General features: G+C 55.5%; 3 protein-coding genes across 4 annotated transcripts in view; 1 reads left to right on the plus strand and 2 right to left on the minus strand.

Annotated features, from left to right (window-relative positions):
• Nucleotides 1-7,341, minus strand: LOC102019444 (splicing factor, arginine/serine-rich 19; the record flags this gene model as incomplete). The annotated part of the gene is given in 7 exon segments (XM_013508983.1): nt 1-88; nt 2,960-3,075; nt 3,175-3,275; nt 3,678-3,772; nt 4,446-4,503; nt 4,707-4,820; nt 6,886-7,341. Coding segments are annotated over 6 exon segments (566 nt in total), but the record flags the coding sequence as incomplete, so codon positions are not given.
• A 1,439-nt stretch (nt 7,342-8,780) lies between these two features.
• Rras (related RAS viral (r-ras) oncogene homolog) lies at nt 8,781-12,897 on the plus strand. Its single transcript, XM_005412862.2, has 6 exons — nt 8,781-9,031; nt 11,026-11,113; nt 11,209-11,311; nt 11,390-11,498; nt 12,352-12,470; nt 12,537-12,897. Exons 1-6 carry the CDS (start codon nt 8,879-8,881, stop codon nt 12,619-12,621), a joined length of 657 nt encoding a protein of 218 aa, XP_005412919.1. The 5' UTR covers nt 8,781-8,878; the 3' UTR covers nt 12,622-12,897.
• A 4,441-nt stretch (nt 12,898-17,338) lies between these two features.
• The window catches only part of Prr12 (proline rich 12), a 26,199-nt gene continuing 23,980 nt past the window's right edge, over nt 17,339-19,557 (minus strand). For both annotated transcript variants that reach the window (XM_005412863.2, XM_013508984.1), the window contains exons 12-14: nt 18,887-19,033; nt 18,705-18,800; nt 17,339-18,477 (exon numbers count right to left, since the gene is read on the minus strand). In XM_005412863.2, the coding sequence (XP_005412920.1) occupies nt 18,331-18,477; nt 18,705-18,800; nt 18,887-19,033 (390 nt within the window). In that variant the 3' untranslated portion in view covers nt 17,339-18,330. The remainder of the gene's footprint in view (nt 18,478-18,704; nt 18,801-18,886; nt 19,034-19,557) is intronic.

Below are 19,557 nucleotides of genomic sequence, written 5' to 3' on the forward strand. Positions count from 1 at the left end.
GGGGGCGGGGCGGGGCCCCCATCTCCTGTGCCCAAGGTGAGGAGGTGGCGGGCACAGGTGGGTGGAGAAGAGTGAGACTGCGGAGAAACTGCAAAGGAACAGGGCAGACAGAGAAGCGCTCAGGGCTTGCTCAGCCTGGCCGTCCCCCGGGGCAGGGGCCTCCCGTGACCAGCACAGGCCATGTGCTGTGCGTGCCACTGGGAGGACCTGTGACCTCTCCACACAGCCGGCAGAGGAGGCAGGCAGCAGTCAGGGGCGAGGCCAATGTGACCATAGCTTGCACCCCACGTCCAGACCCTGGGCCCTACGAACCCACCCTGGAGCCCAGGAACTTCCCTAACCAGGGGCAGCGAGCTCACCACCGCACAGAGGCTGGGAACAGGGCCCGGTCCGACCCAAGCCCACCTCTCACAGCAGTTCCTCCCGCTCTGCGCAGGAAGGATGTGAGACTGGGGGCAGAAGGCGGTACCCTGACCCCTCCCAGCCGGCCACGCTCATGAGCGCCCACTCCCAAAGGGCCGCGCCTACGCAGGGAAAGGAGGGACAGGGCCTGACTTTGCAGTCATCGCCTTAGCTGCTCCTAGGTCAGACCCCACTGCCTGGAGCACTATGTTCTGGGTGCCAGTTGCACAAGTGGAAGCAGATGACTGAGGCCTCACCACGGATAAGGAGCTGGGCCGGACCCGGCCATGCACCCGAGCACATGGGCCAGGCGCCCCTGGACGAGGGCACCAGCATAGCCGGGCGAGCATGGTGGCAGGAGGCAGGGAGGCTCCCAAGGGCAGCTCCCAGAGCCACAGCCTGATCAGGTCCCAGCCTCCAGCCCTCACCAGTAATGTGCCCACAGGCAAGTGGCTCCACCTATCTGCCTCAGTTTCCTCGCCTATGAAATGAGAGTTCACGCATTCATTCAACACATTTTTACCAGCCGCCTGTTTTACACCAGGCTCCGTTCTGGACACAGCAAAGTGGTGAGCAAAGGACATGGGCCCTGCCCCCAGGGAGCCCAAACAGAGGGGAGCGCAGGGATGGCTGCCAAGAGTCAAGCGCACGGGCTGGGAGCTGCTGAGAGCCCTGGAAAGGGAAGCGGGGAACAGTGACCATGACAACGACAGTGTCACTGCACATGGGTGACACAAGGTCTCAGGGAGCTTTGGTGAGCAGTGCCGGCGCATGGCACCCCGTGAGCACCTGGCAAGTGTGCCCCACTGCCCTTGCTGTCATTACCACCACCCGCGGTCTACAGATGGTAGGCCGGCCCTTTCCCAAATCATGTCTCTATAGATAGGATTATGGGTGCCTTTTCTTTTTCCTTAGGTCTTAGTATTTTCCAGAGGAAAAAGACAACTACCTGGGATGAGAAAAGCATGGCTAGGGCTCAGCATGGTGGCACACACCTATAGTGCCTGCTACATGGGATGCTGAGGCAGGAGGGTATTTTGAGCCCCGGCATTACAGGACAGTCTGGGCAACATAATGAGACCTCACTGCAAAGAAAAAAAAGAAAAAAAATGGGCTGAGGGCGTTGCACAGTGGTAGAGCTCTTCCCTCATACGCCCAGGCCTTGGGCCTGGTCCCCAGCACTACAAAAAATAAACACATAATAAAAACCAGAACGTAAGCCCAGAGTCACCCAAATACAACTCTTAGAGGTTCCAGATACCTCTATATTACTCTAAAGTCTGGGGCCAAAGCTGGTATTCATCCTATTTTGTAAAGGAAGTTTTACTGGAATACTGCCTGCCCATTTATTTACTTATGGCCTCTAAGTTTAAGAGAAATTTCAAAACAATTTTGTGGGTCCTAAGCACCACGCCTCCTGTAACTAATGGATATGTTGACTCACAGCTGTTAAAAATAAAAAGGCATAATCAGCCTTGATGACCCACATCTATAGCCCCAGCACTTGGGAGGCTGAGGCAGGAGGATTGCTATGAGTTTGAGGCCAGCCTAGGCTACAAAATGCATTCAAGGCTAGCCTGCACTACATAGTGAGACGCTCTCAAAAAATAAAATAAAATAAAATAAAATAAAATAAAATAAAATAAAATGGCACAAAGTGAGCCTGACCTGATACATGGAGGTGTACAAGCCATGTTCTTCAAGAGAACTGGCAGTCCAGGCCGTTGCAGCCACACCCAAGCCAAACAAACTTTCCTTTCCACTCCCCTTCCCAATCTGTACGTACACAAAGAAGGTATCTACACTCATGAGTCCTGAGGATCAGTATACGTCTCACTAAAATGCAAATTGCCAGCCTTTTGGGAGGCTGAGGCAGGAAGACTGCAAGTTCAAGCCCAGCCTTACCAAAACCCTGTCTCAAAATAATAAAATGTAGCTCAGTGCAAAGACCCTGGGTTCAATTCCCAAGGCCACACAAACAGAAAGCAAATTCCTCCCACTCCACCCCACACACCCTGCTGAAGGAGAACTCTTGGGAGTGGGGCCAGAGATCCACACATTAGCAGGGGATTCAGACCCGAGCGCAGACTTGAAAACCACAGTACTGCAGGCACGACTGAACACCTAGGGTATGGAGCAGATTCCTACTGGCACAATGCACATCAGAGCAATCCAACGCGTGGGCTTCACACACAACACACTGCAGATCAAAGCCCAGGGAAACCACTAGCACCTGGCTGCACCTCAAGCAAATGACCTCTCAATTCCAGACTGCACACTCCTCTGGAACATGGAGACACGAGGTCCCTCCCGGGGCCATGAATTCTCCTTGCAGTAACACAGAGAATGGCTACCATGTGCTCACTAACCCTACATGGCCCTATCACGTCAGTTTTTGTATGTATCTGCACACACAAGGCTTTACAGAAGCCTAGTTACACACACACAAAAAAAAGATATTTGCCTAAATGATGCGCTCACAATCACTATCATTACTGAAACCGGCCGCCTCGCACACCACTCCAGGGCCGCCTGCCCAGCGCCACCAGCCACATACCCGTTTTGCCCGTTCTCCAGGCCCTGAGACGAGGCAGCAGGCTGGGCACAGGGAGAGGGATGGGATCCCTGTCCCCAATTCGGACCTCGGCCACCAGCTCTAGCATGTCCTCGCTTCTGAAAGGTAAAGGGAGATGGGTGAGCCTGGGGGGCAGGGATGGGGGTGGCAGCTTTTCAGGTTGGGGAAGCCCCCACTCTAACCCCCCAGCTCCTCACTCGCCGGGCCGCAGGTCCAGTGGGCTGGGAACCCAGGTATCTGGGGGGTCCAGGATACTCATCAGTCCTGCAAGGAAGCTGTCGGCAGCCAGGTCCAACACCTGCAACAGACAGCGAGGGCGCGGCACAATGCTGTGAGGACTCAGGAGTGATACTTCCCCAGGCCTGGGCTGGGTGTGGTAGCTGACGCCTGTAATCCCGGCACTCAGGGAGGCTGAGGCAGGAGGATTGCCATGAGTTCGAGGCCACCCTGGGTTACATAATAAGTTCAAGGCCAGCCTAAACTACAGTCAGAACCTGTCTAAAAAAAAAAAAATTACCCTGTCCTGATGCTGAGGAAGCCATACATTGAGCCCCAAAGAAAACTCAGGGATCCACGCTCTTCCCTTTAGGATTCACAGCTTGGCCCAGACCAACACAGTCCCTTATGCGGCCTACTTGGGTTCCCCAAGTCCCTTCTTCTCCAGACCCAGGGGTGTAGTCACCCAGCCCCTCTTACTCACAGTAGCTGTGTCAGCACCCCCTGATTCCTGGGGACGGGGCTCTGACCGTGGGCTCCGGCAGCGCCTCCATCGAAGGCCATGACACCGAGAGCCATCTGGAAAGAGAGATTTGCATGGGGGAATTGAAGACAGAGGACTAGATGCAGAGACCTCGTGGTGGACAGAAAGAGGGGCCCGGTCCCCTTCGTGACGCTGGAACCACACACCACCTCCTGACTCAGGCCCTGTGGGCTTCCTGAGACCCCCTTACGGGCTTCACTCTCACCTGTTTGTCCTCCTGTCCATCCGCAGGATGATGTCTCCACACTTCAGCTCGGCATTCAAGGCCTGCTGAGACCTGGTCCCCACAGACCTCTCCTGCTTCTGCCAGGTGCCTCACCACCCAGCAAGCCAGCCCCAATGAGTCCCAGGCTATTCCCGAGCCAGGTCCTGTGCCACAGCCCGCTCTTCCTTTACCCAGCAGGCTTCCGCCCATCAGACAGGGCTCGTGTGTCCATGGAGAGCCAGGTAGTCCTTCACCCCTCTAGGCAGCCGGTAGCCAGCCTGCCTCCCTCCAGACCCGCTGAGGAGCCTCCTGCCCTCTCACAGCACCTCAGGCCATGGAGCTACAGCTGCACACCCCTCTCCCGCACTGGACTGTGGGCCCCTCAAAGGCAGCCACGGAGCTGGACCGTCTTTGGGTCTCTGTGCCCACGAAGGGCAAGAACGGGGCGACGGTGAGGAATGCAGAGAAGGAGCGGGGGCTGAAGGACGTGAAACTCACCGTACCTTTATCGTTTGGCAGGTCCGCCTGCAGGGAGCTTCCCACAGCCTGCTGAATGGCCCGCTGCAGGTAGAGTGGAAAGAACCAAGTCAGGCGTCTCCAGCAAAAGAGCCTGTGCAACCTCTGCTTCCTGCCAGACGCGCGTTCTGGCCGCCCTGCAGCCAGGCCAAGGCCTCGGCCTCTTCCCCTGGGGCCCGAGAGGCAGAGCCTGGAACGTGGACCCCAGCCCCTCCCCCTCCCTCAGCCCAGGTGTCCAGCAGCCTCACCAGGATAAAGGCAGAAGGAGAGAGCCTGGGGTCTCGGTCAGGCGGCCCATCGGCCCGGTCCTCGCCGGACTCCTCTGTCTTCCCTCGAGACTCATCTTCTTCCTCCATGGTTACCTGGTTGGGGAGGGGACAGCTGGAGCTGAGGCCGGGGAGGGGACAGGAGCGGGTGGATGGGCCTCTGACACTGTCCGGCAGCAGCCTCTTCAGTACCCCGCCTCATCCCAGGCCACCCTATGCTTGGGCCAGTGTGGCCCACAGGGACCCCAGCAGTTCTCTTCCTCTGTCTAGATTTTGGCCTCCTCCTCTGTCCACAGGCCTCCTCCGACACCTATTTCAGCATCTCGCTCTCCAGTGCCCACTGCTCCCAACAGGCCTCACCCCTCCCTATGGGATACAAACCCAACCTTGCGATGTTTTTACGTTATGCTGTGATTTCAAAGCGTGTTCCACAGCCCCATAAGCCCACCTTGGCCAAACTGAGATATGTGCCAGTGCGCTGCCTGGCATTTAATGCCAGGTACCACACAGCTGCATGGGGCAGCAATCATCCTCTATGATAAGGAACCAAAGAACTTTCCTTTATCTACACAAAAGATGGAAGCATGATAGAGTGGTCTGCAGAGCCCCTTCACCACTTTTAACACAAAAACACTAAATTTCAGAAAGACATGCTGTTCCCCAAAACCCAGTGGGGGCTCCTGCCCGGCACCTCGCCGTCCGTCGGGTGGATGTGTCACCACACCCAGACCTCGGGTGATGCCACAGAAATTCTCAGGTTTGAGCACCCAGTCAGGCAAGGAAGCATGTTACAGGGTGGTAGATATCTGGATAAGGGCTTCAGAAATTAGCAATAGTACGCGTGCAAGTTTCCAGAACTGTCAATTTGCTAATGAGAAAACAATACCGAACCTCAAAATTCTTTGCAAGCTTTGATACACATGAAGTCACTGTATTATTAGTCCTTAATGTTCCGGTTTCCCCTACATCTCTGTCCCCTACTTTTCCTGCAGCACATTAGTAAAGAAAAGATCTCTGCCCTGGTCTCTGCGCTAGTATAGGTTTTCAAGCCTGCGTCCAAGCTTCCACATTCACAGTCAGTCTCCCAGGTCTCTAATTCTTCCAGCCTCTTCCCTAACTCCCTGCAGACACCGCCCAACCTAATAGTCTCCTACACCCTGGTCTCTCCAACCCACACTCAATACCCTCCAGGCCTGCAGATAGCTCCCAGGCCTGGGGCTGGTCTTCAGCACCTCCTGGGAAGTGCTTACCTAGCATAGTGACTGTCTCAGATCAGAAGCTCGCTCACAACCTGACACAACCTTGGGGAGCCCCAAACCCACTGTGACACAGGAAAATGTCCTTAGCTCCTCAGCTCTGGCAGACAGACACCAGAAGGCTCTGCTGACCCCGCCAGGTTCCTCTAGATCAGTGGTGCCCAAACTCCCAGGTCTGGGAGCAGTGTAGAGCTTCATAAATAGCTAGCCACAAAGTAAATAGAATGCAATCATAAATTCTTCACAGTGTTTCACAAGTCGTAAGTGGAAATATCAATTTCTGGGACTTGTTATTAGTTAAATACACATGTACTGGGCCTCAATCAAAAACGTATTTCATACTAGTGATCAAGGTCAAAAAGAGTTTGAAAAGCACAACACGAAGATGAGTCTAGAAGATCCTACAGACCCTCCCAGACTGGGTGGGTAAATTCTCTCTCTCTAGCCCCAAGATGAGGCAGGATTTTAAAGCAATTTACATTTGAATTACTTTCTACAGAGCAAGTACATTTGAGCTGGGCAAAATTTCTAACACTCTCTCTTTGTATTATTTTCCACACATTTACCTAACCCCCAAAAGGATTCGAATTTGCTCCAGGCATCCTCGTAGTCGCAACAAATCCACCTAGATGTTTCCAGGTCCTTCTAACTACCCCCAGCCGCCTGTCACCCACATCAGACACTTCCTGGACCTTACAGCTCTATCCACTATTCTCGGCACATCACAGTATTTCCCCCCCCACATACACCTTCGGTAGGCACATCTCACCCTTCTCGGTGGCCCTGAAAGACTTTCTAACCCTTAAAGAGTTCTTCCAGGCCCAAGAAACGGCTCCAGACCTATGCAGACCAGCGGCATCCACAGGCCAGCCCATGTAGACACTTCCCAGCCCTCACAGACGTACCCCAGCACTCTTAGGTGGCTCTGCAGACACTCCTCGGTTTTTGCAGACCTCCTTCACCCCTGGGACACGGCTCAAGATCTCAAGATGGCCCCAAAATACTCTAAACAGAGCCTAGCCTCCGCTCGGCCCATAAAGACGATCCACAGCGCCTCCTGACACGATCCAGGCCAGCTATGTGATGGAGGCCAGGCCCCAGGCTCAGCCCAGGCCCTCTGGACGCCCCCAGTCCGCTCAGGGGCGCCGCAGACACCCCTGGCACCAACAGATGCGTTCTGGGGCCCTAAAAAGGCCCCTCGTTTGGCGCCAGCCTTCACCCCCACTGCCGGGTTCGAGACTGGCCCGTTAAGCGCTCCAGGCCCCCTGGCGTGTGGGGGGTACCCAGGGACAACTAGCGACCCGACTCCGCCCCGCCCACCCCAATAGGCCCGAGCCCCGCGGCCCGGACCGCCGCCGCCATCTTACCCCGCCGCTTGGGCTGCGGCTCAGCCCCGGCGCGGGGCGGGGCGGGATGGGGCGGGGCCCGCGAGCAGAGGAGGAGTGAGGCGGAGCTAAATTGCCGCCGGGCTTGCCGGGATTTCAAGTACCGAGAACGGCGCACTGAAGGCTGGCGGGAAGGTGAGCGGACTCAAATTCCCAGGAGTCAACGAGGCATATGGGACGGGCTACTCGCAATGCACGCCGGGAGGCGTAGTCTGCGCACCGCCTCAGTCGCGCGGGGACAGCGAGGGACTGAGAGGTTAAGTGGGCGGGGTTGCTGTAGCCCGCGGTGAAGTCCCACCATGCCTCGCGCGCGCGGGGAAAGGGCTGTGGAACAGGAAGTGATGCCAAAAGGCGATCAGCAGAACAGATACAAGGGAATTGTAGTTTGGCGGAGTGAGTTGGACTTGCTGGCCATTGCCCCGCCCACATTCTGGAGATCTCAGAATCCAGATCCCCGAGTCCAATCTAAATTTAGAACGGAAGAGCTGAACCTTGCAGTCTCCTCCTTCAGGACAGAGAAGTCCCTCGTCTCCCGGACTGGAGGGTTTCAGTCTTCTTTCTTTGGACCCGAGTCGAGTCCTCAGGTCCCTCGTTCCTCAAACTATCCAGGTGTCTAGCTCACACCTTACATGTAATAAGGCCTCCCCACAGCCCCGAGTCCCTCTTCCCCAGGACTCAGGGCCCCAGGTCTCCAACGTTATTTTCTCCTAGGGGCCCAAATGTCTAGGCTCTCGGCTTCCTCCTTCAAACCCCAGAAATTCTGGCCCCGGGCCCTTCATGACCCGGGAGTCCCGACTTGGGCAAGCTGGCTCATGGATTAGGAATGCGGTGATCTCACGGCCCCTCCCTGCCCCGTTACTCTGCTGTCCCCCTCCAGGGCCCCATCTCCCCTCCCAGTCTGTCTTCCGTTTGGCCAGGACAGCGGGAACCGGAAGCCTGCGTCCTTCAGCGGGCGGAGACTCCGGCTTCGTGCTCAGACGCCCGGTCCGAGAGCTTGGCCGCGACCCCAGGAAGGAGGTGGAGCTTCTCCTCAAGACCGGGTCCTTCCACAGAACGCCCTATATACGGCCGCTCGCAAGTCGGCAAGCCCCGCCTGCCAGAATAAGACTTGGAGCCTGGTCCTCGAAGAAGCTCTATTCCAGGAACCTTTATTTGCATAGATCCACCCCGAAAGAGCTTCCTACCCATCTGCTAAAAGAATACGTGCTTATTAGCATAGCCCCGCCCACGGGCGGTCTGCCCGCTTAAAGCGCGTGGCGCCGCTCAGGGTGAGCACAGGTCTTTATTAGCATAACCCCGCCCCATTCGGCATTCCCCTTCCCGCAAACTTCGGTCCCTACCCTTATTAGCATAGCTCCTCCCTCCCCCTGGCTTTCCCCACTCCTTAAGTGTCCGAGACCGGAGTCCTTCTGGCAAGAGCTCATGATTATGTAGTACCTTATTAGCGTAGCCCGCCTCTGGGTCCCGCCTGGTTCCCCCCGGCGTTAGCAGAGGCGGCGGCAGCGGTGGCGACATGAGCAGCGGGGCGGCGTCCGGGACTGGGCGGGGGCGGCCCAGGGGCGGGGGGCCGGGACCCGGGGACCCCCCGCCCAGCGAGACACACAAGCTGGTGGTCGTGGGCGGCGGCGGCGTGGGCAAGAGCGCGCTGACCATCCAGTTCATCCAGGTAGAGTGCCTTCACCCGGGAAGGTGTCGCTGGGACCCGGACCTGAGCCCTGTTGGGGGGATCCCTAAGAGTCCCATTTCCCCTTGACCCATCACTGAGACCTTCCTATGAGGCCCTTTAACCTTCAAAGATCCCCTGACTTTGCGACTCTAAACTCTCAGCGGGCCTACACCCCCTGCACGCGGGACCTTTGACCGAATACATCCTGAGACCCGTGGTCTCTCCGCAGTCCCCTGCTGACTTGGCCCTGGTGCCTTTTGGGAGCATCCTAAATACAGAACAGTCGTCCCATTCAGACCCTGAGCGCTCCCGGGGGCCACGAGTCCCTCCACTCTGAGCCTGATCTTTCCCAAATCCTAGTTCCCCTCCGGGCCACCCAGAGCCTCACCTGGCTAACAGCTGCGGCAGCACCTTTCCCATCCCCCAGTGGAAATTCTTGGCCCCTTCGGGCAGCCTCTCTCAGAATCTAGGAATTTTGCTCAGTGCTTGACTGAGGATTTCCCCTCTCACCCAAGAGACTTCAAAAAGAGCCTCCCCCTTAGCCTTCAAGAAAACTCCAAGACCCCAAGGTCTAGCGATCCCCCAATCGGCCAGACTCTGATCCTCTCTCTTCCCACCCCCAAGGAAAACCAACCACTCCTCCATCCCTCCAGCTTTCCTCCCCTCCAGCTCCCTGAACCCCTCTCAGAAACCCTGGGTAACCCCCAAATCATCTCCGTGGAAGAAGCCCCCAGATTCTGCATACCCCTAGAAAGATGCACTCCTTAGGAGTTTCCCAAAAATAAATGCATCTCAGGGTCTCTAAAACTCTATTCGTGACAGCCTGAGAGTGCCCCTGAGCTATCCCTGGGCTGGTCCCCATCCTCACCCCTGAGCTTCTCCAGATGTGTTCGAGGACTTCTGGTCCCTGTACCTTCCCTCCAGGGAAGTCCCCACCGAGCACCTAGCTAATGGGATGCAGACCCCCAGCCCAAAGTCAGGCCCCCTCTGCTGCCTACCCACCCTGCTGCAAGAAACCTTCAGCCTGCTCCCCAGGGAAACAGTCCCCATGCCCGAGAAACCCTAGACAAGCGTGTGCCCCTATAGTCGCTGCCTGGACCAAGACCCCTCAGGACATGCCAGGGAGGAGCCCTGCCTGTGCAGAAGGAGGCCCCAGCCCTGGGCCCCTGGCACCCAGGGGCCGACCCAGAGCTGGCCCGAGGCCTGGCTGGAGGCGCTGGATTTGGCAGGAAGGGAGGGGCCGAGGCCGAGGGTGGGGCAGCCTCTTGCAGCCGGATTGGAACCGGGAGCTTCCCCTGGGAGGAGAAGCCCACGGCCTCCTAAAGGAGGAGGAGGGGAAGTGGAGGAGGAAAGAGGCCAGGAGGCGGTGGAGGAGGGATAGAGCCAGCCAGATGCTTGGGACAACAGTGGCTTCCAACAACTGAGCGCTTACTATGTGCCCAGCAATATGTTAAATGTTTAGCAAGGGGTTCCCCGGAATTTCACAACGCTAAGTGGGTGTGGTGCTATTCTTATTCTTATTTTCCCAATGAGAAAACTGAGGCTGACAGGGGAAGTGATTTCACTCAATGTCACATAGCCAGGATGTCATCATGATAAGGGAGATGTACATTATCTGGAGAGAGAGGACCAGGAGAGCCTCAGAGAAAGGACACTGGGGGAGGGGGGCAGGTACCCAAAGAAAAGGGGACAGAGACCCAGAGAGGGGTAAAGAGAGACTTAGAAAGAGTATAGGGAACTAAGGAGTGGATCAGAGACTTTAAGAAAAGACCAAGAGCTGGGCATGGTGGTACATGGCAGTAATCCCAGCACTTGGGAGGCTGAGGCAGGAGGGTCACTGTGAATTCAAGGCCAGCTGAACTACCTAGTGAGACTCTGTCTCAAGGAAAAATAACTTGAGATGAGGGTACTAGAGATGGGGGTGGGGGTGGGGCAGGGCATCAGAGAGCTGTAGCTCATTCTCCAGTAACAGTGGGCTTTCCCCACCCCTCCAGTCCTACTTTGTGTCTGACTATGACCCCACCATCGAGGACTCCTACACGAAGATCTGCACTGTAGATGGCATTCCAGCCCGGCTGGACAGTGAGTGTCGGGGACAGGTGGGCGGGGGCCAAGGGCTTGCGGGTGTCCTTGAGGGGAGCCTGGCCCCTACAGCACGCCTCTCCCTGTCTCGCCAGTCCTGGACACCGCGGGCCAAGAGGAGTTCGGGGCCATGCGGGAGCAGTACATGCGTGCGGGCCATGGCTTCCTGCTGGTGTTTGCCATTAACGACAGGCAGAGGTGAGGGGCGCGGGGGCGAGTGCGGGCCTCGGCGGGGCGGCTGGCCGGCGGCCCTCATGCCTGTGGCCTCTCTCACAGCTTCAACGAGGTGGGCAAGCTCTTCACACAGATCCTCCGGGTCAAGGACCGCGACGACTTCCCCGTCGTGCTGGTTGGGAACAAGGCAGATCTGGAGACACAGCGTCAGGTTTGGGGCAGCCCCTGCCCCGGGACCCCATCTCTGCCCCCATTCTGATGTACCGTGCCCCTCCCCAGCATCCCGCCTGGCCCCTGCAGCCACCTCACAACCTTCTGCCTGCCTGCGGTGGTCCAACTCCTTCCCCACACCTGCTGCCAGCATGGACCTATAGCCTCTCTGCTGTGTTGTTACTTCCTGTACACGAGAGACACGATTTCCACACAGAATTCATCTCTTAGGCGAATTCTCCTTTGGGGATTTCCAGCCTCAGGGCTGCACTTGGCCTCTGCCAAGACCAACATTCTTACTTCCAGCCCGTAGACTCCCATTTATCCAATGTCTAAGAGGCCTCTCTAGCTGAGCGTGGTGGTGCATGTGCTGGTAATCCCAGCATTCAGGGAGGCTGAGGCAGGAGGGTCACGAATTCAAGCCCAGCTGGGGCAAATGAGTGACTTAAGAAGAGCCTGTCTTACATAATTTTTCTCTTATTACTATTTTTCTAACTAAGGGCTGAGGATGTAGCTTAGTGTGAAAACCCTGAGTTCCATCCCCATTACACATAAAACAAAAACTTTCCCTTTTTTTTTTTTTTTTTTTTTTTGAGGGCATGGTTCGAGCAGGGTCTTGCTGTGTAGCTCAGGCTGGCCTCAAACTCGAGCCAATCCTCCACCTCAGTCTCCTAAGAGCTGGGATTCTCTGATTCTTTATTTATATGATGTCAACACCCTCAGCCTCCCACAGGACCTTTCAGGACGTTTCCCTGTGGAGCCCCCAGTGTTACCTCCTGCCGGCCTGCTTCCCTGGCTGGGGTCACTCCTACTGCAAGAACCTGACCCCTCCCCTCTGCCCCGACCCGCCCTAGGTTCCCAGATCAGAAGCCTCCAGCTTTGGCGCCTCCCACCACGTGGCCTACTTCGAGGCTTCAGCCAAACTGCGGCTCAACGTGGACGAGGCTTTTGAGCAGCTGGTGCGGGCCGTCCGGTGAGTCCCCTGCCCCTTCTCCTGTCCCTGCATCTCCAACCCAATGTCACCAGCCTCTTCCCACAGGAAGTACCAGGAACAAGAGCTCCCACCCAGCCCGCCCAGCGCCCCCAGGAAGAAGGATGGGGGCTGCCCCTGCATCTTGCTGTAGCCCAGGGAAGTGACCAGCACAAGCTCGAGGGACCAGCTGCCTTGCACCCTGCCGTGTGGCCTGAGGCCCCAGCTGAGCCTGTTTTCTCCTCTGGGTCTTCCAGGACACACTATACCCTAACCCTGACTTGCTGGCCTCCTCTGGGCCGTCGCCACTGTGTGCCTTCTGCCAATGCCTCCTTTCCCCACACAAGGCCCTGGTGCAGTGAGGGGCTCCCAGGTCACTGCTGTACATAACTCCCCTCCCTCAGAAAAATAAATGTCACTGCCAACTTCAGGAGGTGCTTTTTTGTTTTGTTTTGAGACAGGGTTTCCATATGTAGTTCAGGCAGTTAGGGCCTTAAATTCATTATGTAGCCAAGGCTGGCCTGAAACTCAGGGCAATCCTCCTGCCTCGGCCTTCTAAGTGCTAGAATTACAGGTGTGCATCCTCACACCTGGCTCAGGAGATGCTTTTTAAAAGTGAGATACACCGGGCATGGTGGCACACGCCTGTAATCCCAGCCCTTGGGAGGCTGAGGCAGGAGGATCGTTGTGAGTTCGAGACCAGCCTGGATTACAAAGTGAGCTCAAGGCCAGCCTGAACTGCATAGCAAGACCCTGTCTCAAAAGAGACAAAAGTATATAAATAATAAAAGGGAGGTGCTGGGTGAGTTTGGGGTGCACACACTCTAAAGCCTCACTCTGGAACTGTCATAGCATCTGGAACCCACCCATCTCTTGGGAAGGGAGAGGGACATCAACTCAAGCAGGCATCCAGACTCCCACTTCCCTTCAGCAGCACGAGTCTGCCCTTCGCTATCTGGGTGGAAGTGTTGTTGGTAAAGTTTGATGTCTGCAAGAAGTTTTTCCCCTCTGCAAAGTTGTAGAACTGCGTTGTTCAATTTGGTGGCCAGAAGTTAACCCAGCTCCTCCGGGACACCAGCTACATTTTAAGAGTGTAACAGTCACACATGGCCAGTGGCTGTCCTCCAGGCAGGGTAAGTCCATGGCATCTTAGCACTGCACAAAGGCCTACTGCACTATTGGATGGACAGGGGTTGCCAACTCTGCCTGCCCCTCCCACCTCCAGGGTCCTCTGAGCCAGGGATTTGTTAGAGGCACAGCTGGTCAGAATGGTGTTCAAGCAGCACCTCGCAAGTCCTCAGTTCCTGAAAGTGCCTAACAGGGCTGGCATCTGAACCTACACCCTGAATCTTTGGGGCATGCTAGCACATGCCTGTAATCTCAGCACTCACGAAGCTGGGGCAGGATGATTGCTGTGAGTCTGAGGCCAGCCTGAGCTACAAAGTGAGATCCTGCCTCAAAAAAATGAAACAATCCTGAATTGAATTTGGGGCTGAAAATTTGGGGTAGGATGTGGGAGACTTCTGACCATGCTGACCAAGGGCCAATGTCCTGGGAACCCTTGAACCTGCCATATAAAACAAAAAATCAAAACTCTGCCTGCCATTTCCTACTCTGGAAAGTTGGATCCAAAACTGGAAACTACTAGACACCTCCCAATTCCACCTGACCAGTTACTCTGATTTTTGTTAGGGTTTTTTTGTTTGTTTAAGACAATAGTCTCATTGTGTACCCCAGGTGATCCTCCTGCCTCAGCCTCCCAAGTGCAGGGACTACAGGCGTACACCTGTGCCTGGCTGTGCTCAGCCCTGCACCTTTGAACCCAAACACCTGTTCAACACACCAGGCTAGAACCCTCACCTGGGCTGTCCTCCCACCCCAGGGCTTAGGCCTCCAGTCCCCCTGTGAGGAGTGGATCATAGGTTGGGAGAGGGCAGATGAGCTGCAGGCAGGCAGGGAAGCGCCCCAGGAGCACAGGATCTATGACCAGGCAGGCTGTTCCGTCCTGCCCCAGAACCATGAATGCCCCTCTGTGCTCCAGATGAGAACACTGATTACCGAGGATCCCTTTCCGGCTTTCATTAACACAGAATCCTTGGCCTGCGTTCAACCTTCCGCCCCGAGAGTAAGGGTGGCTGTGAGGCATTGTGCTGCCTGTGCTCCGCCTGCCCAAGCGGCAGCCCGGCCCTGCCGGGTGGGGAGCAGAGGCGGGACAATGTCTCCATCAGGTTCCAGACAAGGTCTGGCGCTTCCACCTGACCCTGGCTGGGAGTGCCGGGCTCACAGTCCGAAGTGCTTCCAGGGTCCCTGCTGGACATGCGCTGTGCTGGCCAGGTCTTTCCGGATTGTCCTATGGAGTCAGGTTCTAGGCTGGGGACGCCTGCTTTGTCCAGGCACGCAATGCACCCGGAGGTGACAAGTTCCTGCGTGCCCCACAGAGAGGTACAGAAGCCCAAGCAACAACTGGAAGGGCATTTTTGGAAGTCACAGCCACTGCCATTCCAAAGCTAGTGAGACAACAGTGACAGAGCCGGCGTGGCCTGGCTGGCACCTCCCTATATGCGCATGTTGTGCCCATGAGGACATCCATGGGACACTGCTCCTCCCATGGGCCCTGGCAGGCCTCAAGACTAAATTTCTCCCAGTGTTGATGACCTTGTCTTTAGCCATCTTTTTGTTGTTTCGGAGACAGGGTCTGGCACTGTGGTCCAGGCTGTAGCTGGCACTGCGATCCAAAAACAGTGCACCTATAATCCCAGCTACTCAAGAGGCACTGTGGTCAAAGCGAACTTCGTGTCACCACAGTTCTTAAATACCTCTCCGTCCTGCACTCTGAAAGGAACTGGTGCCTGTGAACTGTACAACATTCAGGAGTATCAGAAGTTTTTTTTCTCACCAGCTGTGGTGGGCTGCATAGGTAATCCCAGTACGGCCTCAGGGAGGTTGAGGCAAGAGGATCGCTGGGAGTTCAAGGCCAGCCTAGACTACTTAGTAAGTCCTGGTATCAAAAGACCAAAAAAAAAAAAAAAAATTTTTTTTTTCCCATTCACCTCACCAGGAAGGGAACCAGATCTCATGTTTTACCCTCAGTCTAACCCTGGGTCTCTACCTTCCAACAGCACAGCATTCTGGAATGAACATGGCCTATTCACTGCTACGTAGGCTGGGTTCTGCAGTACTGCCATTTCCTCTCCAAGTGTTAGACATTTTTTTTTTTTTTTTTTTTGGCGGTACTGGGGATGGAACCCAGGGCCTTTGCACTGAGCTACATCTGTAGACCTTTTATTATTTTGAAACAGGTTCTTGAGAAGTTGCCCAGGCTGGGATTAAAGTTGTAATCTTCCTCAGTTTCCCAGAATGCTGAGATCACAGGTGTGCCCCACCATTTTGTTTTGGTTTTTTTTTGAGACAGGGTCTCATTATGTAGCTCAGGTTGGCCTTAAACTCATAGTGATCTTCCTGCCTCAGCTTCCCAAGTGCTGGGATCATAGATGTGTGTCACCACACCTGGCTTTCATAACCTGAGTTTTCAAAATTCAACTTCTTCTTTTGGCACCGGGAATTGAACTTACGACTTTTTTTTTTTTTTTTTTTTTTTTGGTTTTTCTTTTTGAGACAGGGTCTCGCTAGGCAGTTCAGGCTGGCCTTGAGCTCACTTTGTAGCCCAGGTTTTTCTGGTTTTTCTCCGGTACCGGGAACCGAACTCACGACCTTGCGCATGCCAGGCAGGCGCTTTTGCCGCTGAGCTAAATCCCCAGCCCCTGAACTTACGACTTTACACCTGCCAGGCAGGTGCTTGTACCGTTGAGCTGTATCTCCAGCCCTACTTTTCTTTTTTGAGGTACTAGGGATGGAATTCAGGGATGCTCTATCACCAAGCAACATTGCAAACCCTTTTTATTTTAAGACAGTGTCTTACTGCATTGCCAAGGCTAGCCCAAAACTTGCAAGGCTGGCCTGTTGCTTTAGCCTCTTGAGTAGTTGGGACTACAGGCACACACACTGTATCTAATTTCAGTGTGCTTTAACTCTGTCTCAAAACCAAAAATTGCTGGGCATGGTGGCACACGCCTGTAATCCCGGTACTCAGGAGGCTGAGGCAGGAGGATCATTGGGAGTCCAAGGCCAACCTGGGCTACAAACTGAGCCCAAGGTCAGCCTGAACTGCATAGTGGGACCTTGCCTCAAAAAGACAAAAAAAAAAAAAAAAAGTCTGAGGATGTAGCTTGGTATGAAGACCCTGGGTTCAATTAATTCCCAATTAAAAAAAAAATCATACTTCTCCTTTAAGAAATGGAGGATAATTTCCTTCTCCATGAGTGAGAGTTGAATTTAATGATTAGAAGCAAAGAATTGGGGCTGAGGATACAGCTCAGCGGCACAAGCGCCTGCCTGGCAAGCACAAGGTCCTGAGTTCGATTCCTAGTACCAAAAAAAAAAAAAGCAGCAGCAGCAAAGAGTGCAGCAGAAGTATAGGTAAACTATAGCTGAGATTTGGACCTAACATCTCATGGCTTCCTCCCCGGCCTCAGCCATGATGTGAGGATGCCCAAGCAGCTCTGTGCAGAGGCACAAGGGCAGGGGACTGAACCCTCCAGCCCACAGCCTGAAGTCTTACGAGGCATCTTGACTCCTACTCTCATGACGGATCCGAGGCAAGCACTGCTGAGCCCGAAACTGCTCATCTTCAGCAACTGCAACGTAAGCCGGGCATGGTGGCACACACCTGGAATGCCAGCACTCAGGAGGCTGAGGCAGGAAGACTGCTACAAGTTTGAGAGCAACCTGGGCCACACAGAGTTCAGAGCCAGCCTAAACTACATAGCAAGACCCTGTCCCAAGATTTTAAGAAAGGGAACTGTAAGAATCGGTGATTGTTGTTGCAGTTATTTAAGTTTTGAGATGCGGTGCTTAGGCAGTCAACACACGCAGCCCACACCTGACCTCAGACCACCTCCCTCTTGGACTCTAGAAAAGCCCCGTCCCAGACCCTCTGTCCCCACCTCCGGCCGCCCCACGCCCAAGGACAGAGGACTCCAGCCGGCAGGTAAAGTGTTGCCGTTGGGTTTCGTTTGGCTGGTCGTGTACACAGTGTATACAAGGTGAGCTGTAGAGACGCCCAAGAAAGAGTAGGAGACGAGGGGTACAGGGAGGGCGAGGGGCGCAGGACAGAGAGGGAGGCCAGGCAGGGGGACCGATTAAAAAATAGAACCACATCCAGACAACAAGGGAAGGGGCCGAGGGAGGGGGCTAGACAGACAAATCGCCGTATAAAAGGAGTGGGACAGACAGAGGGAGGGGACCCTTCCCCCTCTTCCTCCCAGCCCCCCCCAGCCCCAGGTATGTACAATAAATAAGATTAAAAATAATTAACAAGATGCGTTTTCCCCTCCCACCCGATGCCAAATGCCCTGGGGAAGGAATGGCCGTTAGCAAAGATCTTGGCCTGGGGGCTTGGGGAGGGAGAGGGGTTCCCCCAGCTCTCTGAAGCCACTCCACCCCCCGCAACCATACATAGACTTTTCCTATACATTATGTACAAGGTGGGGGGGCTATGGCCGTGGAGGGGGGATGGGCGGGGGCAAGGGAAACTGTTACTAAATAGACATTTATACATATATATAAATAATTTCTCTGTACACCGAACAGCGGAGGAAGGGGGTAGGGGAGAGAGGGTTTGGGAGAGGGGGGAGTCAAACTCTGAACCCTGCCCTGCGGGGCAGCATTGGACACACCCTGACCAGTGACACCCCCTTCCCCCGAAGCGAGGGAGCCCAGGGCTGAGCTCCTGAGGACACAGTTCTGTCCCAATTCTCCGATCCCAATCCCGATCCCGATCGGGGAGGTGGCCCCAGGGGTGGGGTCACCCACAGCGGCTGTGGGCCTGGGCCTGGGCCAGCAGGTCGCTGAACGAGTCGAAGAGCTGCTCCAACCACGGCTGGTTCCGCATGCACTGCTGGACCACCTCCTCCTGGCCCAGGTCCTCGGCGCCTCCCTCGATGGCCAGGGTCTGCAGGGGTTAAATAAGGTGCTAGAGGCTGCAACCAGCTTCTGAGAAGGGGCATGGCCAGGGACCAGCCTCCCACAGCAGAAGGGATGGGAGCTGGACCCCTGGGTCTGAAGGAGAAGGCTGGGCCTGGACCCCCAGGTCTGAGGGAGGAGGCTGGGCCTGGATTCCTGGGTCCTGAGCCTGCTCATGGAGGGGGCGCTCCCAGGCGAGGGTGCCCGGTGGCTCACCTGGTCCCGGCAGCGCAGGAAGGTGTGGTATTTGTAGTGGTGGAGGGAATGGTAGAGTGTGTAGTATCCTGACTTCTCCAGCTCTACCTTGAACTCCTGGGCAGAGGCGTAGAGAAGCTCAGACCCTGGGCCTCCCAGGCCGCCCCCATTCCCCCAGCGCCCCCCCGCTGCCCAGTGCCCACCTGGGCTCGCACCACGCTCCTCTTGAGCTTGCTCAGGGTCTTGCGGTTGTAGGGCTCCCCAGCTGGCCGCAGCCGCACGGCGCCCTCCTCAGGGGAGCCCTCCCCACTCTGCTCCACTTGCAGCTGTGGGAACGTGTGCAGGGCGTCCTGCAGGAAGCTGGGGGTCAGCAGGTGCTCCCTGGACCCGCCCGGCCCCACCCCTCGCTTGGCATCAGGTGCGTCAGCTTCCCGCAGGCTGTAGATCAGGACACACTCAGGGGTTTGGTTCTCCTCAGAGGACAGAGAATCTTGAGCCACGTGTGGTGACACATGTCTGTAAACCCACCAGTCAGTCGGGAGGCTAAGACAGGAGGATCACTATAAATTCGAGGCTAGTTTGGGTATATAGTCCTTTCCTAGGATTCTCAGAGGCAGCCTAAAATCAAATCCCAGAATTCTAAGCATGAGCCAAAATTCCATCCCTGAAGCCTGGGAAGGCTGAGGCAGGAGAATCACTTAGATTTCAAGGCCACCCTACACTACAGAGAAACCCCGTCTTAGAAAAACAAAAATATACAGCTCCTTCCTTTTTTGTTTTTTTTTTTTTTTTTTTTTGTTTTGTTTTGTTTTGTTTTGTTTTTTGGTTTTTCTCCGGTACCGGGAACCGAACTCACGACCTTGCGCTTGCCAGG

The sequence above is a fragment of the Chinchilla lanigera genome, unplaced genomic scaffold (assembly GCF_000276665.1).
Source record: "Chinchilla lanigera isolate Chin_1 unplaced genomic scaffold, ChiLan1.0 scaffold00158, whole genome shotgun sequence".
NCBI classification, from domain to species: domain Eukaryota; kingdom Metazoa; phylum Chordata; class Mammalia; order Rodentia; family Chinchillidae; genus Chinchilla; species Chinchilla lanigera.

Excerpts from the sequence above, each read along its gene's own strand:
- Rras (XM_005412862.2), top strand. The coding sequence starts at position 8,879 with ATGAGCAGCGGGGCGGCGTCCGGGACTGGGCGGGGGCGGCCCAGGGGC. Across the intron at positions 9,032-11,025 it reads TGACCATCCAGTTCATCCAG|TCCTACTTTGTGTCTGACTA; the intron begins GTAGAGTGCCTT and ends CCACCCCTCCAG. Across the intron at positions 11,312-11,389 it reads GCCATTAACGACAGGCAGAG|CTTCAACGAGGTGGGCAAGC; the intron begins GTGAGGGGCGCG and ends CCTCTCTCACAG.